Source organism: Balearica regulorum, chromosome 3, assembly GCF_011004875.1.
Source record: "Balearica regulorum gibbericeps isolate bBalReg1 chromosome 3, bBalReg1.pri, whole genome shotgun sequence".
Taxonomy (NCBI): domain Eukaryota; kingdom Metazoa; phylum Chordata; class Aves; order Gruiformes; family Gruidae; genus Balearica; species Balearica regulorum.
This window is the reverse complement of record NC_046186.1, coordinates 107,077,966-107,099,936: the sequence shown is the minus strand read 5'-3', so window position 1 is coordinate 107,099,936 and position 21,971 is coordinate 107,077,966. Positions and strand designations below refer to the sequence as shown.

At 44.1% G+C, this 21,971-nt stretch overlaps 1 protein-coding gene across 1 annotated transcript; it reads left to right on the top strand.

The window, feature by feature from the left end:
- The first annotated feature begins 650 nt into the window (after window positions 1-650).
- ACBD3 (acyl-CoA binding domain containing 3) lies at window positions 651-20,333 on the top strand. Its single transcript, XM_075749375.1, has 8 exons — window positions 651-953; window positions 8,258-8,399; window positions 9,405-9,545; window positions 10,311-10,469; window positions 12,505-12,679; window positions 16,087-16,279; window positions 17,072-17,356; window positions 18,242-20,333. Exons 1-8 carry the CDS (start codon window positions 689-691, stop codon window positions 18,451-18,453), a joined length of 1,572 nt encoding a protein of 523 aa, XP_075605490.1. The 5' UTR covers window positions 651-688; the 3' UTR covers window positions 18,454-20,333.
- The last annotated feature ends 1,638 nt before the right edge of the window (window positions 20,334-21,971 follow it).

Here is a 21,971-nt window from a genome sequence, read left to right as displayed (position 1 = left end):
AGGAGAGGTCAGTGGTGGACCCCATGCTACTTTCCAGCTGGAGCAAAAGGCTTTCAATCTGTGACATAAAGCTGTTGAAAAATCCTTATTCCGTTTTATAAAGGAACCGAAAAGCGCACCAAGCATTGAGCGGCCGTTCTCCCAAACACTCACGTAACCTCCTGCGCCCTGGGATTTGAGGCCGAGGCTGCCCTACCTCCCACCCGGGCAACGGGGGCGAGTTTATTTTCAGCCCCATCCCCGAGGCTGCCACAGGCGGGTGTAACCCGTGCCCCGGGGAGCCGAGTTCCAGGCCCCGGGAGGACGGCAAGGCGAGAAGAGCAGGCTGCGAGGCACCTCACGGGCTCCAACGGCCACCGCCGTGAGGCGAACAGGCCCCGGCGGGCACAGCCTCCCGCTCCCAAGGACCCCGGCAGGGTCAGGGCGCCCCGTCTTCCCGCCCGCCGGGGACGAGCCGCCCTCGGGGCCGCCGCCCGCCTGAGGCGAGGGCCGGGTCGCCGCGACGCCCGCGAACGGCCGTTGGCGAGGGGGCGGAGCCGCGGGGGCGGCCGTTGGCGAGGGGCGGGGACGAGGGCGGGGTGGTTGGGCGGGACCGGAAGTTCCGGGTCGGAGGGAACAGGAAGTCGGGACGTGGCCGCCCCAGCGGAGCAGGAGGCGGAGGGCGGGAGGGAGGCGGTGGAGGAGGAGGATGGCGGCGGTGCTGAGCTCGGACCGGCTGGAGGTCTCGGTGGACGGGCTGACGCTGAGCCCCAACGCTGAGGTGCCGCACTGTGAAGTGCGGCCGGGGCAGGGGGAGCCCGCGGCGGGGCGGGGCGGAGCGGGCCCCGGCTCCTCGGGCCAGGCGGAGGCCAGTGGCGAGGCGGCGGCGGAGGAGGAGGCGGCGCTGAGCCCGGAGCGGCGCTGGGGCTTCGCGCTGGAGGAGCTGTACGGCCTGGCGCTGCGCTTCTTCAAAGGTGAGGCCGGCCGGCGACGTGGCCCGCGCACCCCCCCTCCCCCCCGCCGGGACCGGGGCGGCGAGGCGGGAGCCGCCGCGCTTCGGGAAGCACCCCCACCCCGGGCGGCGGCATCGCCCGCCAAGCCGGGCTCCGGGGCGCAGGCGGAGCCCCGGATCCCCCGAGAGCCGCGGGGGGCGGCGCCGTAGCGGGACAGGCGGCAGCGCCGGCACCGCCCGCGGCCCCCGGGGGTCGGTGTGCCGGGCGCGGCGGTGAGCCGGGGCGAGCATCGTGTCACGGCGGTCGGTGGCGGCTTGTGGCGGTGCGCTTTTTCCTGGGGCGAGGGGTGAGCCAGGGCGGGAGAAGAGGTGGAAGGCTGCCCCGGGCTGCGGTGTGCCCGCTCCACGGGACCGGGAAGGCGTTTTCGAGGCTTTGCACCACTCGACCTAAAAACGGAGCAAAAAAAAAAAATAAAAAAAATCCTCGTTTGCGGCATGCGAAGCAAAACCTTGCAAAGGTAGGCGAAGAGCTCTTTCTTTGAGTGTTGTCGAGTCTGCTGGCAGCCTGGATACTGGCGTGAGATGTCGTGCCGTCTCCACGGGATGCTAACTTCAGGTCAGGGCTTTGCTGCTTCGTGTGCTGTCATGACTCCAGCTGGAGCCATAAAATACCCAGGGTGTAGACCTGGAGCGTTTGTCTTCAGATCCCCTGTAGCCAGGTTTGCTTCTCTAGGAAGCCGGAGGTACCTTGCCATGCTTACTTTCCTCAAGAGGAGGAAATCGACTGTGTGGCTTTTGAGGAAGAGCTACGTTCGCTGTAGCATTACGTCGCGCTACGGTGTTCGAGCACCTCATGGCGATGTGTTGCTTTGGTGGCTTTTCAGGCGGCCGCTGTTTACGGCGGGGCGCGGAGCAGGGAGGCCAGCAGCCTGCCTGTACTAGGGAAGATGCAACTCTGTACTTGGAAAGGTCAGTCTTGTGGCAGTCAATTGTTAGATGACCCCCCAGGAAGGCTGCCTCTTTGGGGGGCAAGCATACTAGCAGGTGGAAATTGTGCTAGAAGGGCAAAGTTGTCTGTTTTCTCCACTGTGGCTGACTTGCACCTTGATTAGTTGTTAGGAGCATGTAAGGCTCTAAGCAGTTTTCTTGAGCCCTGGTTCTTTGACACTGTTCTGATGCCCTGCCACAAAGCAATTTTTTTGTTAGCATGCATACAGAAATTTGGGGGGTTTTAAGCTGTAAGAACCATAAGGATCTTGATTACCCCCCTGGTGTCAGAAGCTTCTACGACTGGGTGTCAGAAGTTGTGACTTCTGTCTCTACCGTTTTTGTAAAACAAGCTGCTTGAAAGGGTTCTGGTTTGGTTTAATGAGCGTTTGTTCTTAAAACATGGTGCAGAAAGAAATGCCTCTGTAGTAGCAAATTCCTTGTCTCAGTCAACCATGGTCTTATTTTGTATTGGGTTTAATATTCTACTGGAACTGGTATTGCCACTGTAAAAAAACCCTCATTCATAGTGTGTATATCAACATTATTTATAACCTATGTCTGTTATGTCTCATGTTTTTAATGAAATCTGTGCTCTACATTTATCTCCTCTTGGATGGCGAAAAGTCAGTGGATGGTGAAAAGTCAGTGGAGTGTTACTTGTGTCTAGGTTCTAGTTCATTGTCTTGTCTCAACAGTGGGGTTTTTATCACCTGCCTTTTTATTAACAGCTTAATTTCAATGTTTTATCTCAGTGCTGCTCTTTTGTTTAACCTTCTGCAATTTCTTGTAACGCATGGTTTTGCTCATAAGAGGAAAACTTTCCACATTGTATGGAGTTGTCAGACTTCCCAAATGAAGGCCTTGTTCCTCTAGCCTTACGACTGGAACAAAAGTCATGTGAGGAGTCACTGCCCGTATTTTCATCTGTAGTTTTTTGCTGAAAGTGACATAACATGAGGGGGTTTATTTATAGATGCAATGGTGAGTTACAGGAGCTTGTAATTTGTGGACTGCTGATTCTGCCAGCTTGCTTTATATCTGTATGGCTCCAAAAATAATTGGTCTCACTTCCAAATGATTTTAATGCATCCACTGTCAAAACAACTGTGGGAGTGGGCACGCTTGTTTAGCAGCTTTGTAGATGCCAGGGAACAAACACAGATTCCTCCTTTACTTCAAGGAGCAACATACGAGGCATCTGAAGGTTGACCCATGTTAATAGGTCAATGCTGACATCTTTTTTTCTGATCATTCTTCTAAAAACTACACTGATTTGGAGGTGGGAGGTGTCTTTGAAAAACTTTGTCCTTCTTAAAGCTAGTTGATAACAGTGCCACAGTGTATATTGGCTATTCACACAGCTACTGTGGAACAGCACTTGTTTGGAAAAAACGATGGTGTGGGGATTAACTGTGGTTATTGGGATGGAAGGAGCTCGGGTCAGGATGCTAGAGCAGTCCCTTTGTGAGGTCAAAGAGCAAGCAGCCATCACTAGTTAAGCAACTTCTTTTCTGCTTCAGTGTGCAGACTGAGTTGTCTGGTTATAATTCATGATGTATCTTCTTCCTAGAAAAGTTGAATCTGATCAAAATGCTTTGCATTTGCTTATTACAATGACTGCTAACACTTGTCTGTGGTGGCATATTGCATGTAACAGGATTGCTCAAAGAGAAGGGAGTGCATATAAACAACGTGAAAATCACAACTGATACTAGGCTAGGATATTAAAGAGATTCAAAAGCTACTTTATTCTGTTTCTGATAAAGACAGAAGCAGATCTAAAATGCTTGACCCGGGGTCACTTCAACTGTCAGGCCTTAGGCTGTGCAGGAGATGTGTGCTAGCTTTTTTTAGCATCTGTAATGGCTTGTGAAGAAAGCTTTTCAGAATAACAGAGGCATAGAAAATAGATGGCTAATGGTCTTCCGTTTTTCTGTGAGAAACAAGAGCCTTCCTTACAATATGCACTCTTTCCCTTACTGCTCTGTCAAGCCTAGTTCAGGTTGACCAGCACTTTGGCAGCCATTCAGAAGCTGCTCTGCTGCGCTGGATCCAGCGTACAGTGGAGAACAGAGTCATGTTTCTTCATCTCTTGGACTCTGTAATTGTGTGCCCTGGGGTGGCTGGAAGAGTGAAAGTGTGTCTGATGGCTTATTTAGCTTTTTGAGCTGCTATGAGCAATGCTGGTGAAGGTAACTTGTTTAAGGTGTAAGCCGTATCCTGCAATAGGAGGGGGTGGCTCGCATAGCTCTGCCAGCAAATATCTTCCAGGGTCAACCTGGCTTTATGCTTTTCCACATCCTGGCATTGAAATACCATTGCACCCAACCTTCAATACATGACAATACCTGAAATGTCCATGCACTGTCTGAAGTGATTTGCGGTGTGGCACATCTGAGTAGACAGTATACAAACCGTATCATTTTGCTATCTAAAAGCTCTCCTGGTATGTAAAGTACTCTAATTTTGTTTGACTGCTCCAAGTTATTTCCTCTTATCTTAACAAGATTGCATCTTCAACCTCAGCAATACATCATTCTAAAGTAATTGTTTGACCTCATCTTTCTTTTTTGAGGGCTAATTCGATGGCATGATTGTAATTCATAAGTTAAGTAGGCTCTTGTTTTCAAAAATATGAAAACTCCTGTAATGTATCTACATTTGATGTGAAGTTGAGCTTTGATCATGTTTAATTGGAAGGGCCAGTTGGTAACTCTTCTGTTGATGTGGAACATCTTCAGGAGAGGAGAATTATGAGTGTAAAAGTGTGCTGGGATCCGCAGGCAGTGATTTGGTTCTTGTGCTTCTCAGTTTTGGTCTTGCTCATTAAAACTTTGTAAATAAATAGCATTAACATAAGTGACTTCTGCTTTTAAAAGCTATGAGGTGAAAAATCACACTTCACAAACTGTTTTGTAGCTGCTTCTAGATGACTTGACTGAATGTTATCCCATGGGAATTAGGCATTTAGAGTGCAGTAGGTGAAGTTGGAGTAGAAGCTGCAGCATGTTGTGCCATATTTCTTACAGGACAAAAAATAATCTGAAGTTACATGGGTGTAACAGTGTCTTGCATGATGCAGTCTCTTAAGCATATTTCTTAAACTCCTTTGAGTCTGAATTTGCGGGTTTATATCAATTCATGTCAATGGTACGGTGCTACGTAGTGACATAAACCTCCATTATCTGCTTTTCATTATTGGTCATAGCTTTATCTTTCTGTTGTGTTCACATGCCAACACAAACAGTGGTCTTCAAGCATATGGTTAATTACCTGTAGGGCAAGGAGGGTTGTTGGTATTCTATGTATTGGTTTTCTGGAGTGTTATGGTTTGAGGTATTGTCAGGAAAGAAGTCTCATAGTCTTGTGTAAGAAAGCTGAGCCTTTCTGTGGCCCTGTTGGGTAAGGCATACCAGTGGCATAAGGAGGGTTGTATAGTTGCTGTACTACCGCTGTGCACATCCTTTGGATTTCTCAGTGTGTTCCCTAGAGCTCTTTGATGTTCTTCAGCTTCCTGACAGCTGTATTAGATGTCTGGGTAATACCTACTTAAACGGTGCATTCACAAATGCTTGAATAAATTTGGCGCTTCTATTTGTCTGGACTCACTAATGCTCTTTTTTGGCACGTTTGACTCTGTAGATGGCTTCAGGTCCTCTGGTTCAGTTTAATGGCAACAATTCCAAATCTTTGGGATAATTATACGGTGTGGTTCATGCAGAAGAATTCAGCTGAAAAATTGCTAGTATACAGCTTTGCTCTCTTGACTGGCTCTAAATACTTTGCTGAGAGCTTGCTTCTAATCTGCATTATCTACAAGTCACTGATTGCCTGTCTCATATTTTTCTCATCTATCTGTTTTCCTCTCCTATTTAGCTTGTTTGTTCTTCTTCCCTTGAGTCACCACTCTTCGTAAATGCGGATTTTGGCTTCTCCTCGATAGTTGGAGCTTGAGGTCTGACTTCTCTCTTCTGGGAAAATGCAGGCATGCTGTGTATAGCATGGGAGACGATGGGTTTTTTCCCATTTAGCCCTCTTCAGAAGTGAGTTCAAATACTGATGATGTTAGCTGGCTTAGGTAGCAGTCTAGTACAGCAAATAGCTATGTTTTTTGGCAGACAACTGTAGGTATACAGGTTATGCAAGGTAAACTATGCCATGGGGACCCCCTTTGAGGAGCGCTCTTCGCTCAGAAGCCTGGCAAAATTTCAGCGTAAGTACCCTTATCAAATGACTTGCTTTTAAGCGCACTGCCCTGGCATATTAAATATGCTTTCAAAGTGCGTACTGTATATTGAGGCTAAAGGAGATGCTTGCTACCTAATAAGCAAATTCTGAGTTAAATGAGAAGTGTGAAGAATTGAGGAGAAGCCAGAGGGCTCTTTGGGTGGCCTGAGAGCAGGAGACCTGAGACCCAGGGAGAGAACTTACCAGAATGTGCATCTCTTAAGGATCACAGACTTGTTGGGGTGGGAAAGGGCCTCTGGGGATTGTCAAGTTCAGCCCTCCCCATTCAGAGCAGGCTTTTTGGGACTGTGTCCATTTGGGTTTTGAGTATCTCCAAGGATGGAGACTTCAAAACCTCTCTGGACAACCTGCTTGATCATTCTCACAGTAAAAAAACAAGCCACCTCTTACGTTTTAAGTGGAATTTCCTATATTTCAGTTTGTGTCTGCTGCCTCTTGTCCTTCCACTGGATACTACTGAGTAGATTCTGGTTCAGTCTTTCCATTCCCCCCCCACCCTTCTCCACCTCACCAGATATTTTTGGAAATAGATATTTTTGTGGGTGAAGGCTTCTGGTTTTTGAAGGTGGGAGAGAGATTTCCTGTAAGGTTGTGTGACACTGGGAGAAGAACAAATACGTGAGGTTCTGGAATAATGAAGTGATTAAATATTTACCTTCCTACTTCTTTGATTACAGCTTCAAAACTAATGGCATGTGTGTAAAGGTTCCTTGTGATATTTTAAGTCCGGTAATGTGCTGAACTTACTCTACCAAGAATATAGCTTCTTGCTGTGCCCTGCAGACACTTTCCCTCTGGGGTTGTCTCTAATTCTCAATTTTCACAAGTATTTGCTCTGCGTTTCTCAAGAAGCCATAGTAGACTTATTTCCCCCCTCTCTTGTTCTGAGATTTGCTTCTTTTCCTGTTAATAACTCTGTTTACAAGCATCAGTCAAGCAATTTTGCAATATGTAAATGTCAGCCCTAAAATTTGAGTGTGAATTGGACTGTTCAGTTTGGGGCTGTAAACAACTTGCTCTAAAGTGACCTTTACTGTAAAAGAAGAGCTGGAAACTAGTGGCAGCTCTGCCTGTGGTTCCTGACTACATGGAGAGCAGTTAGTAGTACAGTCACGTGAAATGTCTATTGTTTACATCCGATAATGGCTTCCTCATTTCACCCCTTCCAAAACAAGATGAAGCCTGTTTATTTGTTTTCCTGTTCAAGAAAAAGGTCTCCTCTTAATGAGCAGTGTAATTACATGTAGCAATGCCTGTTTCTTTGATTTGTTTTGACAGTTTAAATGTGCTGAGGTAAGTCCTAGCTGACTAATTCATAAATCATTTTAAATCAGTGCAAGTCTCTTCTTACCAGTAAATGCATGGTGGGATCTAACCAGGACTGTTTCAGAAGGTGTTGGTGTGGAGCCACTGGAATTCTGATTATGTTCAGGCTTATGTTGCCTGTATCTTATGGCCAGAGCTCTCTAAGCGTTGGTGCTGATGGAGTCACCTCTAAGACTTTTCATTGTGAGGGGTTATTCCAGCTGCCTTGGCAAAGTGCAGCAATCAAATTGCCTCAAGGAAAACTTTTCCCTTAATTCTAATTTTTACTCTGTGGTTTTCCTTGCTTTAAACCTAGCTTGTTCTGCTTTCATCGATGTGAAGAGCATGAAAGGAGAGCAATCTATAAAGTTAACATCGCATCTTTGAAAAATCCTTCCTATCCCGCTACAATAGACTTGGCAGACGCGTTTGAAGTCAAGTTAAGGTTTTTAAATATTTCAGAGATATAGATCCATGTGGTATGATGTTCAACTAATTAGCATAAATATTTATGTGATCACTTAGTAGCTGAGATTCACTCTAGATGGTATGATGAAAAACACTTCATAATTGAGTTTCAGCAGCTGAAGTTAAATGTATTTCTTCTAGACGGATCTTTATTTTATTTGAATAGAACTGACTTAATTTGTCTAACCTTTTGTGACTTATCGTTCTTATTCCTTTTTTACAGAGGAATCATGATAGCGGTTGTACAAAATGCTCTTTGCTGTCCTGTGCTTAATCAATTAATCACAACAGTGACATTTTCCTTTTCTTCTACAGAAAAAGATGGTAAAGCCTTTCATCCAACGTATGAAGAAAAACTCAAACTTGTGGCACTGCACAAGCAGGTTCTGCTGGGACCTTACAACCCTGACACTTGCCCTGAAGTTGGATTCTTTGATGTGCTGGGGAATGATAGAAGGTAAAAGTTTTAACTCTGCTTTTTCTGTCTGAAGAAAACATCAATTTCTGCAATAAGAAGAAAAGTATGTGGGTTGCATCAATGTGTGTGTGCGTGGCCTCTTCAAACACATCTTAGAAATCTGAGTCACAGTTCAGTAAAGGAGCTAACAGAAGATTATTGGGTTTTTTTAAACGACACTAGGAAAAGCTGCTGTGCCTAGAGTCCAGTTTCTCATAGCAGTTTAGGACTTGGTTAGCCCTGCATTAACGTGCAGGCCCACCTTTCATCCTAACCCCGTACTAGGGTTACAACAGGCCAAGCCTTTTGCCAATAGTAACAGCATTCACTGTAGCTTTTGCTAATGCCAAGGATCACTTCTGAAATCAGATACCTAATGCATTCAAACTCTGGGGAAGTTTTGATGAGATCTGGGCAGTCTCGGGCATGTCTCTTGTATTGCTTGCCATTCAGGTGGCAGTTCATTGTTGCTATTTCTAGTTGTGAAGGCAACACGCAACACAGCACTGGCTTCTTGGAGCTGGGCCCAGTGCGCTGCTTTTGCCCAAATGGACGTAGCTTTCCTTTAAGAAGAACCAGACCGTTGCATTCAACTAGCCAAAGCACTGTAGTTGATGGTTGTTACCATGTTTGTTCATCTAGGAGAAGATACGCATTTTTATCCACAGACTAGAATGGAAGAAAGGTAAAAATATTTCAGGTTCGTTTGTAGCTGGGAAGTTTCTGGACGTAGTTCAGAATTCGAAGTAGGGATGTATGACACTTCATATAAGCACTCAGTTATGTCTGTTTGAACGGGTTGTTCTGGTGTGGGCAGAAGAGAGCACTGAAACCCACAGGTTTAAGATCTGTCTTTGGGAAAAAGTTGTTGGTTCTCTGAAACTGCATATGATCAAGTTTGCTCTCTGGTCTCCCAACTTTTTTTCTTCGCTGGGTTCTCAGAGTTCACTACTACCTTGAAAAGAGTTGAGTTTTCTGTTATTTCAGCTGCTTTCTCTCTCTCAGGAAGGAATGGGCTGCCCTTGGAAACATGTCAAAGCAAAAAGCTATGACAGAATTTGTTAAGCTCCTGAATAGGTGCTGCCACTTGTTTTCCACATATGTCACTTCCCACAAGATAGAGAAAGAAGAACAAGAAAAGAAAAGGTAATGTTTGAGTCCTTTGCTGTTGGAGTGTATTGAGTGTGTAACTCTTGACCTATGGATAGTGTCACAGCTAGCTTAGGATGAAGTCATCTTGGGAGGAGAAATGCTTGAAAGCTTGGGTGGCTGTGGTACCATTTGATCTCTTTAAGCCTTTTTTACTTTGCCAGTAATGAGAAAGATTGTTTCTGAGGTGGACACCTAGAATATAAGGAGTTTTTTAAATTTTGCTGATACTGTCATCTGTTTAAGAAATACATACTTCACAAAATGTCTGCCCTGATATGTCTGTGGACTAAACATATGCAGAACATGAAATTGGTAGGTGCTTTAAACTTTCCTCTTCCAGTAAGTTAGCAACTTGACAAAGGCTATCTTCTACTATTGTTTACATATCATATGACTATTAAACTGTAGTATCCATGTAATTATTGAACATATGTTAAAGCTTGGAAAATGCGTTTAAGGTTTCCAAACAATTTTTTCTGCTGCTGTCTGCTAAGGATAGTATAGTAATAGGTTAGCATGAATATCGGATCCTAGTACAGAATTTACACTTGTCATACTGCACAGTGCAGTAAAACTAAACAGTAATACGTTTTCTTTTTGCTTCTAATAAGACACCTCTCCAGTCATATTGAGTTGGGAGGAGATGATACAAAAAAAAAGCCTTCTTGGGCAGGCAAAAGGCAGGTTACAGCATGTTGGAAATAACTCATCCTAGGGTTTGTAGGAGTGCTGAAATAGCTTATTGAGTGGATGTTGCAGAAGAGAAGAGGAAGAACGAAGGCGACGTGAAGAGGAGGAGCGTGAACGTTTACAAAAAGAAGAAGAAAAACGTAGGCGAGAAGAGGAGGAAAGACTGAGAAGAGAAGAAGAAGAGAGGAGGAGAATAGAGGAGGAACGTCTTCGGATGGAACAACAGAAGTGAGTAGCTGAAACAAATAACACTTCAAAGAAAATAACTGCCTCGCACTTGAGACAATTCTATCTAACTTTTTTAAATAGTCATGCTAGAATTGAATACCTGAAGTTCAGAGCACTCAAGTCTGGCAGTGACACTTGAATCCTCAGTTAAGAGGGACACAATTTGCAGAAAATAATTATCCTAACTTGTTATTGTATGCAGCCTTTTCAGGTGAAAGCGCCAGAGAAGCTTTGTTCAAAGAGAATCTCTGGGGTTTCTTGGGTTCAAGGGCTGCACATCATAAAAACTTGTGGCTTTGCTTCTTAAATGATTAGTGCTGCACTCAACTGAGCAGAGTTAAGTGTCCAGCTGGAAGTGTTGTTTGAACTGTGACTTGGAAGTTTCTATCCTTTCGCAGAAGGTGGAGCCTCGAAAAAGGATAACTGCAGTTCAGTGGGGTGTTTTGAATGCATGGCTGAAACTTTCTAACTTGGTAGTCTAACACTGCCTCCTTAAAGGTGCTCTCTTTCTAGGAAGTGTAGAGTGCCTGCAGATCTCATTTGTACACTGCCAGTCACTGGATTTTTAGAACCTTTCTAAAAGGAGTATAAAATTCATGTTCAAATGCACTTACTCTCAGTGGCCTGAATTCAATTGTTTACTTAAAATATACAGCTGTAGTTATATTTTGTTGTTCCCATCACATCCAGGTGCTGCAAACATGGGTCTAGCTTTGCACACATAATACTTAAGAGAATAGTAAATCATCAAAGCTGTTCCACATCAGTCAGCAACCATTTTTCATAATAAAGATGTTTTTGCACGGAGTGTCTCTGAAGTAGATCCTGCACTTACTATGTAGTGGTTTTGAGGAGGGAGCAAATAATTCACAAGCTTTATTGTTTAACACTGAGAGAGGCAGAAGAGTGTAAAATACAGACATAAATGAACAGAGAATACAACAGAAAAATGTCGCGCAGTGCTAAGTAACAAGGCACGCGGGTATGCCTTGAAGTTAAGTGATAACTTTTTTACATGAATAGCAGTTGTGTATTAAGTGGTTGTAACAGGTTACAGAGATAAAGAATTTAGAAAAGGAATGTGGATACATATATATGCAGGCCAAGTATATCTGAAGTCACAGCTTTGCTGAAATAGTAAATCTTGCCCTTTAGGATACAAACTAGTCTAATACTGGAGCTTTTAGAGGATGATTTTGGGGGAAGGAAGAAGAGCAGGAAGCAAAGAATTGCTCCTGCATTTGTGTGATACTTCTTTGTTCTGCAGAATAATCGCTAGCTGGTCACTGATGGATGTAATGTGAGACAAAACAAACTCTGGATCTAGTTATATATGTATATATTTTATTTTTTTTTTTTACTATATAGCTTCTGTTGGCCCTCTGGAAAGAGGAGGAAAACTGAGCTTGTGCATAAGTAACCCATGGGTTCCTCCAAAGTTTCAGCAATTGAGTTTATTGGAGGCGCAGATGCCCTATTTGGTAGCGTTTTCTTTACTCCTGAATTAGGCCACAGTCATGCTTTTCATATGTTTGTATACTGTCCTGGGAAATTAAGATAGTAATGCAGTGTGTTGTTCTTAGATTTACCAGAAAGCATTGCCGTGCTGTACCAGTCTATTGTTATCAGTGTTTGTAGAAGGGCTGCTAGAAGGATGGTTTCTGCATGTTTTCTGGAGGAACCAAATGTGGGGTTTTTTCCCCTTGCTTGTCTGAGAAATTCAGTCACGTTTTTTCCTAGCACTATCTCTTTATCAGGCTACAGATTGAGAATTATGTAAGAGCTCTGGTGTTTTTTAACACTTGATGTTTTCAAACATTGGGTAGAAATTATTGCTCCCTTCTCTACATTCTCAGCATATTTTTAGGCAAAATTCACATTTACATTACCTCTGGGTTCTGCTCTATTATGCAGATTTGTTTTAATTGGTTTTCCCAGGAATTGAATTAACTGTCTTTGAGGCCACTTAAGTACAGGGATTTCCCCAATATCCTCAGCTCCTTGTAATCCTCATACTCTCCTCCCACCAATCTAGGCAACAGATAATGGCAGCCCTGAACTCCCAGACTGCCATTCAGTTCCAGCAGTACGCAGCCCAGCAGTATCCGGGCAACTATGAACAGCAGCAGATCCTAATTCGGCAGCTCCAGGAACAGCATTATCAACAATACATGCAGCAGTTGTATCAAGTCCAGCTTGCACAGCAACAGGTATGACTGAGAAACTTAGATTTTGAGTCCCGGGCTGTGTCTGGGAGATGTTAACTTGTCTGCCCTTATCACCTTGGAAAGCTAATTGCGACAAGGAGAGATAGTGTCCTGGTGACTAATGCTGCTTCAGATTCAAACACCAAAGCCCCTTTATTTAATCATTTTGAGTTATTTTCTGAAGCAGCTGTTAAGAAAATTCTTAGCAGCCTTCACTAATTACCTGCTTCGATATCATACTTGGAATCCAAATGTGAAGCACATCAATTCTGTGTGTAATTTAACAGGGCTACATGCCAGTGCATCTGAGCGCAAACAAAACCTATTGAAGTGATTCTCCATGTGGGTATTGCACCTGAGGATCTGTGCAGAGCAGCAAGCTTTGGTCAGCCATGTGTTTCCAGCTGAACATGCGTGCAGCACTGTCACATCCCTACTGGGTTTGAGATTGCTCCTCCCTGTCAACTTGAGCACTACTGACTTCTCTCTCCTTTTGCATCTATTGTGTGACATCGGTATCTAATGAAGGTGCTTGCCTGCAATAGACTGCTCGTGGTTTGAGTGGACGGACAGACTTTCATGTTTCTGGTTGCAATGGGTAGCAGTAGTACATTACTTCTTTGCAAGGGCTTTGTGTCTGGGCTTGAAAGGAGGGTACTTTGTTTAGGGGAATCTTTCGTCTCTGGCAGATGTGCTGTATTAACATCTCAAGCTATTTTAACGCTCAAGGATGTCCATCTGTAACTGTCTTAAAACGATGTAAGCCAGGCTTCAGACTCTAGTACGCCTGACCTCTCCGGGGAGGACCTGAGTCGTAAATGGCCTCTTAACTGCCAGCCAGAGGTCTCTTGTTCTTGAGCTAAAGACTTAACAGGAAATTAGTTACTGAATTTTAAGTCACTTGTATTTTGACAAGGCTGATGCCCTCAGCAAAGAGCTGTCCAAGGAACGAAGCTGTGTGAACCCATGTGGAGGAACCCACATGAACCTCATGAAGTTCAACAAGGCCAAGTGCAAGGTCCTGCACCTGGGTTGGGGCTGTCCCCAGTATCAGTACAGACTGGGGGGTGAATGGATTGAGAGCACTCTGCAGAGATGGACTTGGATAATGGTGAATGAATAACTGGATATGAGCTGGCAACAGGCTCTTGCAGCCCGGAAAGCCAGCGGTATCCTGGGCTGTGTAAAAAGTGTGGCCAGAAGGTTGAGGGAAGGAGATGATTCTGCCCCTCTACTCCGTTCTCATGAGACCCCACCTGGAGTCCTGATTCTGGCTTCAGGGTCCCCAGCACAGGAAAGACATGGACTTGTTGGAGCAGGTCTAGAGGAGGGCCACAAAGATGATCAGAGGGCTGAAGCACCTCTCCTCTATGAAGATAGGCTGAGAGAATTGGGGTTATTCAGTCCGGAGAAGAGAAGACTCTGGGGAGACCTTATTGCAGCCTTTCAATATTTAAAGGGGGCTTATAAGAAAGACAGAGAAAGAGCTTTTTACCCCGCCCTGTAGTGACAGGACAAGGGGCAGTAGTTTTAATCTGAGAGAGTGTAGGTTTAGTTTGGACAAGGAAAGAAATACCTTTACACTAAGGGTGGTGAGGCACTGGAACAGGTTACCCAGAGAAGCTGTGGATGCCCCATCCCTGGAAGTGTTCAAGGCCAGGTTGAATGGGGCTTTGGGCAACCTGGTCTAGTGGAGGGTGTCCCTGCCCATGGCAGGGGGGTTGGAACTAGATGATCTTTAAAGGGTCCTTCCAAGCCAAACCATTATTTGATGGAGTTGAGGTGGTATAGGAAAGTCAGAGGCTTCCTGCCCTGTTATAGTTACTCTTCAAGCTTAATGACACCTTGGTACCAATGCTTTGGTGTCATAGTTGTAAGCAAAAGCTATAGCCTCATCAGTCTTGTCCTCGATGCCTTCTGTACTTGATACTACTCCCTTGAGACCGAGGTGTCGGAGGCGCTGTTGCCAATTTTTTTCAATGCTATCAGCACTGCTCCTTTCAATCATGGCTGGCTGCTTTCTATGTACAGAAGACTAATGCCCTCCAAGACCTGGGGCAAAACAGCCTTTCCTTTGTAGTGTTTTACAAAATAAGTCTGCCAGGCAATGATGCTTATCTTTCAAATCTCTACTTGGACAACTCTTGTAGAGGAAAGGATGAAAAAGCAGCATGTAACAGAGCTAAAATTACCTAATTCTACTTCGGACTTTCCTGAAGCCTTAGGTAACCTCTGTAATAGTTCTGAAGAATGCTTTCCTTTCAGATACCTGTAACCCAGCAGCCTTGGGATCTATTAGTGCAGTTAAAAAGTGCTATTCTGTCATGGTTGCTTACAGATCAGCTTGTGACACAATTGATTTTGGAAAGGCTGTATGAAATAGTTTTCTAGAAAAGTTCTCACCACTTTACATTGTCTTAGCGCATAGAACTGTTGTAGTAGAAAGTGGATCTGGGCAACATCTGTACAGTTGCTCAAACTTGAAATCTAATTAATGTTTGACTATATTGTCTTCATACTCCTTCAGGATACCTGTATTCCATTCCTTTATTAAAATCATGTGCTTATTAGGTTATTCTTTAAAGAATGATACTGTTGGTTATACCTTTTCCCTGTCCCAACAAAAAGTGTATGTAATATCTCTGTGCTGATAACTAGCAACAGGGGAATAAACCTTGAAGCTAAAGGCATCCCACTTAAATCCAAAAGGATGGTTGTTACCTTGTATAATCTCATTTTAGGTATGTTTAATCCTTTGCACAGGGACAGCGTGATAAATTCTATCTGAAGAGTTTCAGTGTACATAAGTCATGCTCTAAAAGCAGGACCTCTGAGCTTTAATAACTCTTCTCCCAGACTACTCGCAGTCCTTGTGGCTCTTACGCTTCCTGCTTTCATATTAAATAACTGCCTTTGGGCGTCGTGGATTTGACAGAGAACCCTGTTGAGCAAGTTAACTCACAAATTGGCAAGTACGTAATAGACCTTAAATACTTTCAGCTCTTTTTAGACTTGGATGAGCTCAGGCCAGAACTGTTTCAGCCCACTGGTAAAAACCAGCAAACAAGTCATTACTTTCAATTTTGAAAGAAATGTTATAGGAGTTACTGAAATACAGAACTTTCGTACTTAAGTGCAAGAGTTTATTGTGTGTGCCCTAATTAACTTGAAAGTAGAATCTTTTTGTTCAGGTTGTATCTGCTAGCCTAGAACAAAGTGACTTCGCTTCCCCTGATACTAAGTAGATGTAATTCTCGCTGGTTAATGTGTGCTGCGTCTGGGTTTTCCTGTCAAGCCTCCTTGTGGGGTAGAGGGGGAAAATTTTTAAAGTGTCTTTTATACGTTTATATATATATATGTACACGCTTGGGAGGTTTTGGGTTTACTTAACTTAATTCCTGTCATTTTAGGCAGCCTTACAAAAACAGCAGGAGGCAGTTATGGCAGCGACAGGGACACCTCTGACTACTGCATCAAAGGTGAATGCGCCTGCCCCCGGGGACACCCCATCTATTAATGGGCAGGCCAGTGCACATGCAGACAGCCCTGAAAAAGAGCTGGATCCTGAGGCTTTGGAAGAAGCACTGGAGAATGGACCAAAAGGTAGGACTAGCTAGATTCCTTAATTAAAAATAAATAGCAAAAGCCTTTCTTAGGATTCAGGTGTCTTAAGTATAGTTACTATGGCTCCTTGCTTGGTTTCATTGGGCTATGCAAGAGCTAGACTTGATTCCTGGGTTGAGTTTCTCTCAAGGGAGAACTATATAGCACAGGGAAAACTCAGCTTTGGGGGGAGGGAAAGAGGAAGAAGCAAAGGCATTTCAGGCAAAGTGGATGGAATCCAGAACTTCTTTTCACTCTTGACTTGAAGAAAAGGAGCATAAAAGTTCTAGCAGAAAGCTGTTCTGTGCAGAAATAGCTTCAGTCTTATTTGAACTTGGGTCAAAACTGAATGATTTAGCCTTGCAGATTAAAATAACGCCAAATCCTTCTTACTCTCTCTGAATGCTGCCCTACCTATTGCTTAGCCCTGGCGTATGTGCAGTCCAGACTGCTGTCCCCTTACATTTCCCACCTTCCTCAGTCAGCTTGTAGGAAGCTGTGGAAGTGGAGCAGGAAAAGTAGCCTCCCAGCAGCTCACTCATCACTGCTATTTCTGGATGTTACCTCTATACTTTAATCCACAATCAGTAGTCCTCAAAAGACTTGCTTGGATCCCAGTATGGGATGTTTCTTCAGTTTTTTTAAAAAAAAAAAAACAAAACCAAAACAAAACATTTACTTGGAAGCAACTCTGATGCTTGTGGTCCTCAAGTGCCTCTAAGGCACACTTAAGTATGCAGGATAAATAACCGAAAAAAAGCTTAACTGGAGTATTTCTTCCCCTGTCTCCAGATTCTGTTCCAGTGATAGCTGCCCCATCGATGTGGACACGGCCCCAAATAAAAGACTTCAAGGAAAAAATCCGGCAGGATGCAGACTCTGTGATCACAGTGGGCCGAGGAGAAGTGGTTACAGTTAGAGTACCAACTCACGAAGAGGGGTCTTACCTCTTTTGGGAGTTTGCTACAGACAATTATGACATTGGTTTTGGGGTGTATTTTGAATGGACAGACTCCCCTAATACTGCAGTCAGTGTGCATGTCAGCGAATCCAGTGATGATGAGGATGAAGAAGAAGGTAAGCATGCTTATTTATATAAACTGCCAGTCCTGCAGAGCTTGCCATGGGGGAAAACCTAACTGATTGTCTTGTGTAATCTCCTAGTTCCCCCAACTTCCTTCTAACTGGAATCTTGTCTTCAATTTTGAATAGGATGTGCAATTCTGAAAATAACTTCAGTCGCCTCGTTTGGTCACAGATAGGTTAAAGCAGTTGAGGGTGGGGAAATCCTTCTTCTAAGTTTTACTTACTCCTTAGTGTGCTCTCTTGTCCAATCCAGCAAGCTGGATTGAAACCCGTGCTGTAGTAGAGCATAGTGGATCTGCATGCTGAAAACCTTAAGAAAGATCCTGCCCTGCTGTTCGTGAACTTTTTCTAAGGGGGGGTGGGCAGTTTCCTTGAAGCTTCAGCAAAACAGCTTAAAAGAGCAATTCCTGATAGTGGTCGGGATACAAGTCACAGCCTTTATCCTCAGTCTGGCGTACCGTCAGGAAAAAAATGTTTTGAAATGAGCACGCGACTTAGGAGGAAGTGCTCTGGCAGAGGAAGCAGTGGCTTTCTGGATATTACTACCGAGTGATTAGTAGTAGTATGTCAGATCAGTAGCAGTCCGTTAACATGGGGTAACGTCTTAGTGAAGACTAGAGCTTGGCATCTCTACAACCTGACCCAGCTGGGCTGGGGAGATGGGTGTGGTGAGTTTTAATATTGAACTGTAAAATTCATGATAAAGTGAGCATGCTTACTGTTCCTTCTGCTTTTGAATGCTTTAGCCCCAGCCTTGGTATCAACCCCTTCGCCCATCTGAATTCTAAACTAACAAAGAGTGCCTTGTCCACTACAGATGAGTCTTTCTCTTGTAAAGCATCCACCCATGTTAACTGACACTTTTTTTCCTTGCAGAAAATACTAGCAGTGAAGAAAAAGCCAAAAAGAATGCCAACAAGCCTCAGCTAGATGAAATAGTGCCTGTGTACAGACGAGACTGTCATGAAGAAGTGTATGCTGGCAGCCACCAGTACCCAGGGAGAGGAGTTTATCTCCTTAAATTTGACAACTCCTACTCTCTATGGAGGTCAAAAACAGTTTACTACAGAGTTTATTATACTAGATAAAGGTGTGGCTGTGTCTGAGGCTGGGCTGTGCAGAAGATGTCATTTTATTTGGAATTTTCTTCAAGCATAATGGATCCTTTTGAGTCTGTGTTTTATCCTGTCTGTATCTATATGGTTTGTGTGAACTTTAACAAGTAGACACTGGGATCTTCCTGCTCCATGACACTAATGCATATTGCATTGGGCTTAACACAGGATCTCCCTAACCCTTTTGGCTATTGGAGTTAACCAGTGGAAGTCATTGGCTCCAGTGCTAAGGTCACATCAGTTATATTTGTTAAAGCCTGGTGAAAAAGGGGGAGGGAGTTGCTGGCTCACTGGCTGGGTGATCTGATGTTTCCAGGTCTGGATGCTTTGAATAACTTGTTAACGGTTAATTTAAAGGTCCCATCTATAACTGGTAGATTTGGATGCAGTTTGCTATGTAGCAAGTTTCTCTTAACTGTAATTGAATGTCAGATTTTTACACCATTAAAACTTGAAACTTTAAGTTGATGCAGTTTAGAAACAAGTTGTCTCGCTTCTGTCCTCATCAAAGAAGAAACATTCAGTTCCTTAAACCAGTGTAGTGGCTAAGACAAGGATGAATGGCATCCTGAAAGTACAGCAAATAACCTCTTCTGAAGATGTAAACTGAACGACAATTAAAAGTATATGTAACAAGAGCCATCTTAGTCTCTCTGCCCTGCTGCTAACCCTAGAATAAAAAAAAAAAAATAATTTCTTGAGACAATTTTGAACCAGGGCACAAACTATTTCTAAGTTTGGGTTTTTAATGGGGTAAACTTTAAAAAAAAAAAATTATGTACAAACTTGAAACTAGTTTTCTGCACAATGTTCTGGTTTGTTTTTGTAAAACCTGAATAAGCACGTTGTGCATCTGAAGAACAGTAAGTCACTTTGATAAAGTATAGGAGTTAGTGTTGCACTAATTATGGAAATCACTGCCAGTCCATTTCAGTCTGAACTGGTGATACTTGGGTGCAGACTTTCTGTAACTGTCCACAGAAAGCCAGAGTGCACATACAGATACTTAATAATGTAGCTTTAATCTCAATTTCATATGGTTTGGTTGGGGCATTTCATATTTTGTGTAGTGGAAAAGTGCAGGTGGCTGCTTGACTTGAGGCTGCAGTAAGAATCCGCTCTCCCTGGAGCTCTGCACCCCAGGGGTGATGTGTGGTGACGGTGACTTGGCGTAAGTGCTCTCTGCATGGGTAATGCACTTTGTTACTGAGAGAAAACGGTTACTTTGGGTCTCTCGGACCAGTTCTTGCAGTAAGACTTCCATTGATTAGCTGCAGCATGTACAGTTCCATGGCAAATGATGCTGAGTTTGCGGGATTTGTTCGAATAATCAGTTTGTACATACATGATACTTTACTTTTCTCATACCAACTGTGGAGATACTTCTCCTAGAGTGCTTAACTTGTCGTCTTGTGTTTGGTTCAGCAACACCGTACCAGCTTATAGCTAGTTAGTGCTGCTTTATCCAAAAACACTGTACAATGTTCTGCTCTTGTGTACATACAGTATATAAACCATGAATTTAGAAAGTACCTTGCTTTTAAAGAAAACTGTATTTAATGTAAAAAAAACTTTTAAAAAGGCAGGCACTAATATATTTCTTCTGGTCTTCAATTTGATTATTTTTTTGTCCATACAAAAATGTTATGACTTTTTCCTCTAAGAATATCTGTTCTTGGGAGCGGTGTTTGTTGCTTTAAATGGCAGCACTTACTGTCATGTGTTGGATGTTAGAACTTTTACGTTTTCAGACTTTTTTTATTGCCTCTGGCTGTTGATTAGTACAGTACAAGTGCGATTTCAAGATACTTTGAGATAGTATTTAATCCTAATTAAAATACATTTATCTGTAATGCTGTTGGCTTTTTATTAATTTGGAAACCTTGGCATTGCTGTGTATGGCTATTCAGCTGAGATAAGCTTGTCATCTTCCCTCTCGTTTTTCCAAATTCAGTACCATGCTAACACTGGTTTTGGCAGCCAAATCACTTGGGCCAGAGGCTCTGTATGAGAAGCGTTACTAGCTCACTGGATGAGGCCATCTATCAATACTAGAAGAGCCCAGCTCGAACAGCATAATTGCTTTGGGGTTTGAAAGTGATCATCTGCAGCAGAAAGGGTTGGATGTGGGCAGCCAGAAGCCACGAGCCATTTTCTGCCCAGGAGGAAGGTGCCTGCTGTTGCCCCTGAGGCTTTGTGAGTCCAGCCCCAAGGGGCAGCAGGGGCTGGCTTGTGCTGTCCTGAAAAACCCTTGGCCCAAAGGGCGAGAGACAGGCAGGACCATGCACGGTTTAGACTGAACGAGAAGAAAAGCATCAACCTAGAGGCAAAAAGGCAAGTTAGGCTAAGGTTTCTGTTGGCCAAAACCACCCGTTGCTGCTTGCCCGCTACTGCAAGTAGCTTATCCTGGAGCAGAGACCAGATGCGGGTTTTACACTAGTTTGATCCGTGGTCCGGGTCCCATCTGCCCCCACAGACAGTGGCCTCTCAAGCTGGTGCTTCCGGTGCTCATCTGGGCAGCAGAAGTCTCTTCAGCGAGAACAAAACAAGTGCTGTGCTGTTAGAAGCAAGGTGCTGAGAAGTTCAATGTACCATCTAGCCTAGGCATGCTATGAACTAGTTTCGTTTGAAATGTGCAAGTGCAATGAAAACCAAAGTAATTACAGGAGCAAGTCTACCCCAACTGCACCTATTTTATCTGTCTCCTGTATGTATAAATTCCCCTTTCTCCAATTAAAAGTTAAACACTGTATTCCTCACAGCTGACTTAAGGCAGCTCTCTTCCACAAGAGACTTACCGTAAACACTTTCTGAAATGAACTGAATCACCGGCAATAAATCCAAGTGACGCAGCATAAACAGGTTGACAGTTTAGTTCCAAATACACCAGTCCTTTGGGAAAAGTTAAATAATCCGAAGGACGAACTGTTGTTGGGAATGACGTTGTTTTCAGAAGTGCCATCAACATCGATGTTGCTTGTGCAGCCTCTTTGAGGCAGTTGCGTGGGAGATACCAAGACAAGGTCTTCCTTGACTCTGCTGTCACAGGAGGGTAAGCAGTGCAATTTGAAACAACTTGCTAATTAAACCACCAGGCTGCTGTATGATATTATCCTTGCCTACCCTCTTTGCGTCCTTCCCCACCGTGTGGCTTTCAGCATTTTCTGCCTTGCGCTTTGCCTTGTAAGTCCCAGGTTAACCACTGTTGTGACTTAGAACAGCTGGATGCAACCTTTGAGGTAAGTGTAAGGGGCAGGGTCATAAAATCAGTAGTCTGCTGTCAGTGGAGGTCTAAGGGATAGCTTAGCCATTTGACCTGCTCTAGAAATTGTAAGAGGGCTGCATAGACCTGTTGAGGTACAAAGAAGCAACGCAGCAATCCTTCACCCAAGTGCTAGCTGCTTTTCTAGACTGAGTAACAGCTCAGGGCAGCACTTGGCCTTATCAGTCTCCAATAGCAATGTGAAGGCTGCCTTCTGACAGCCCGGTGG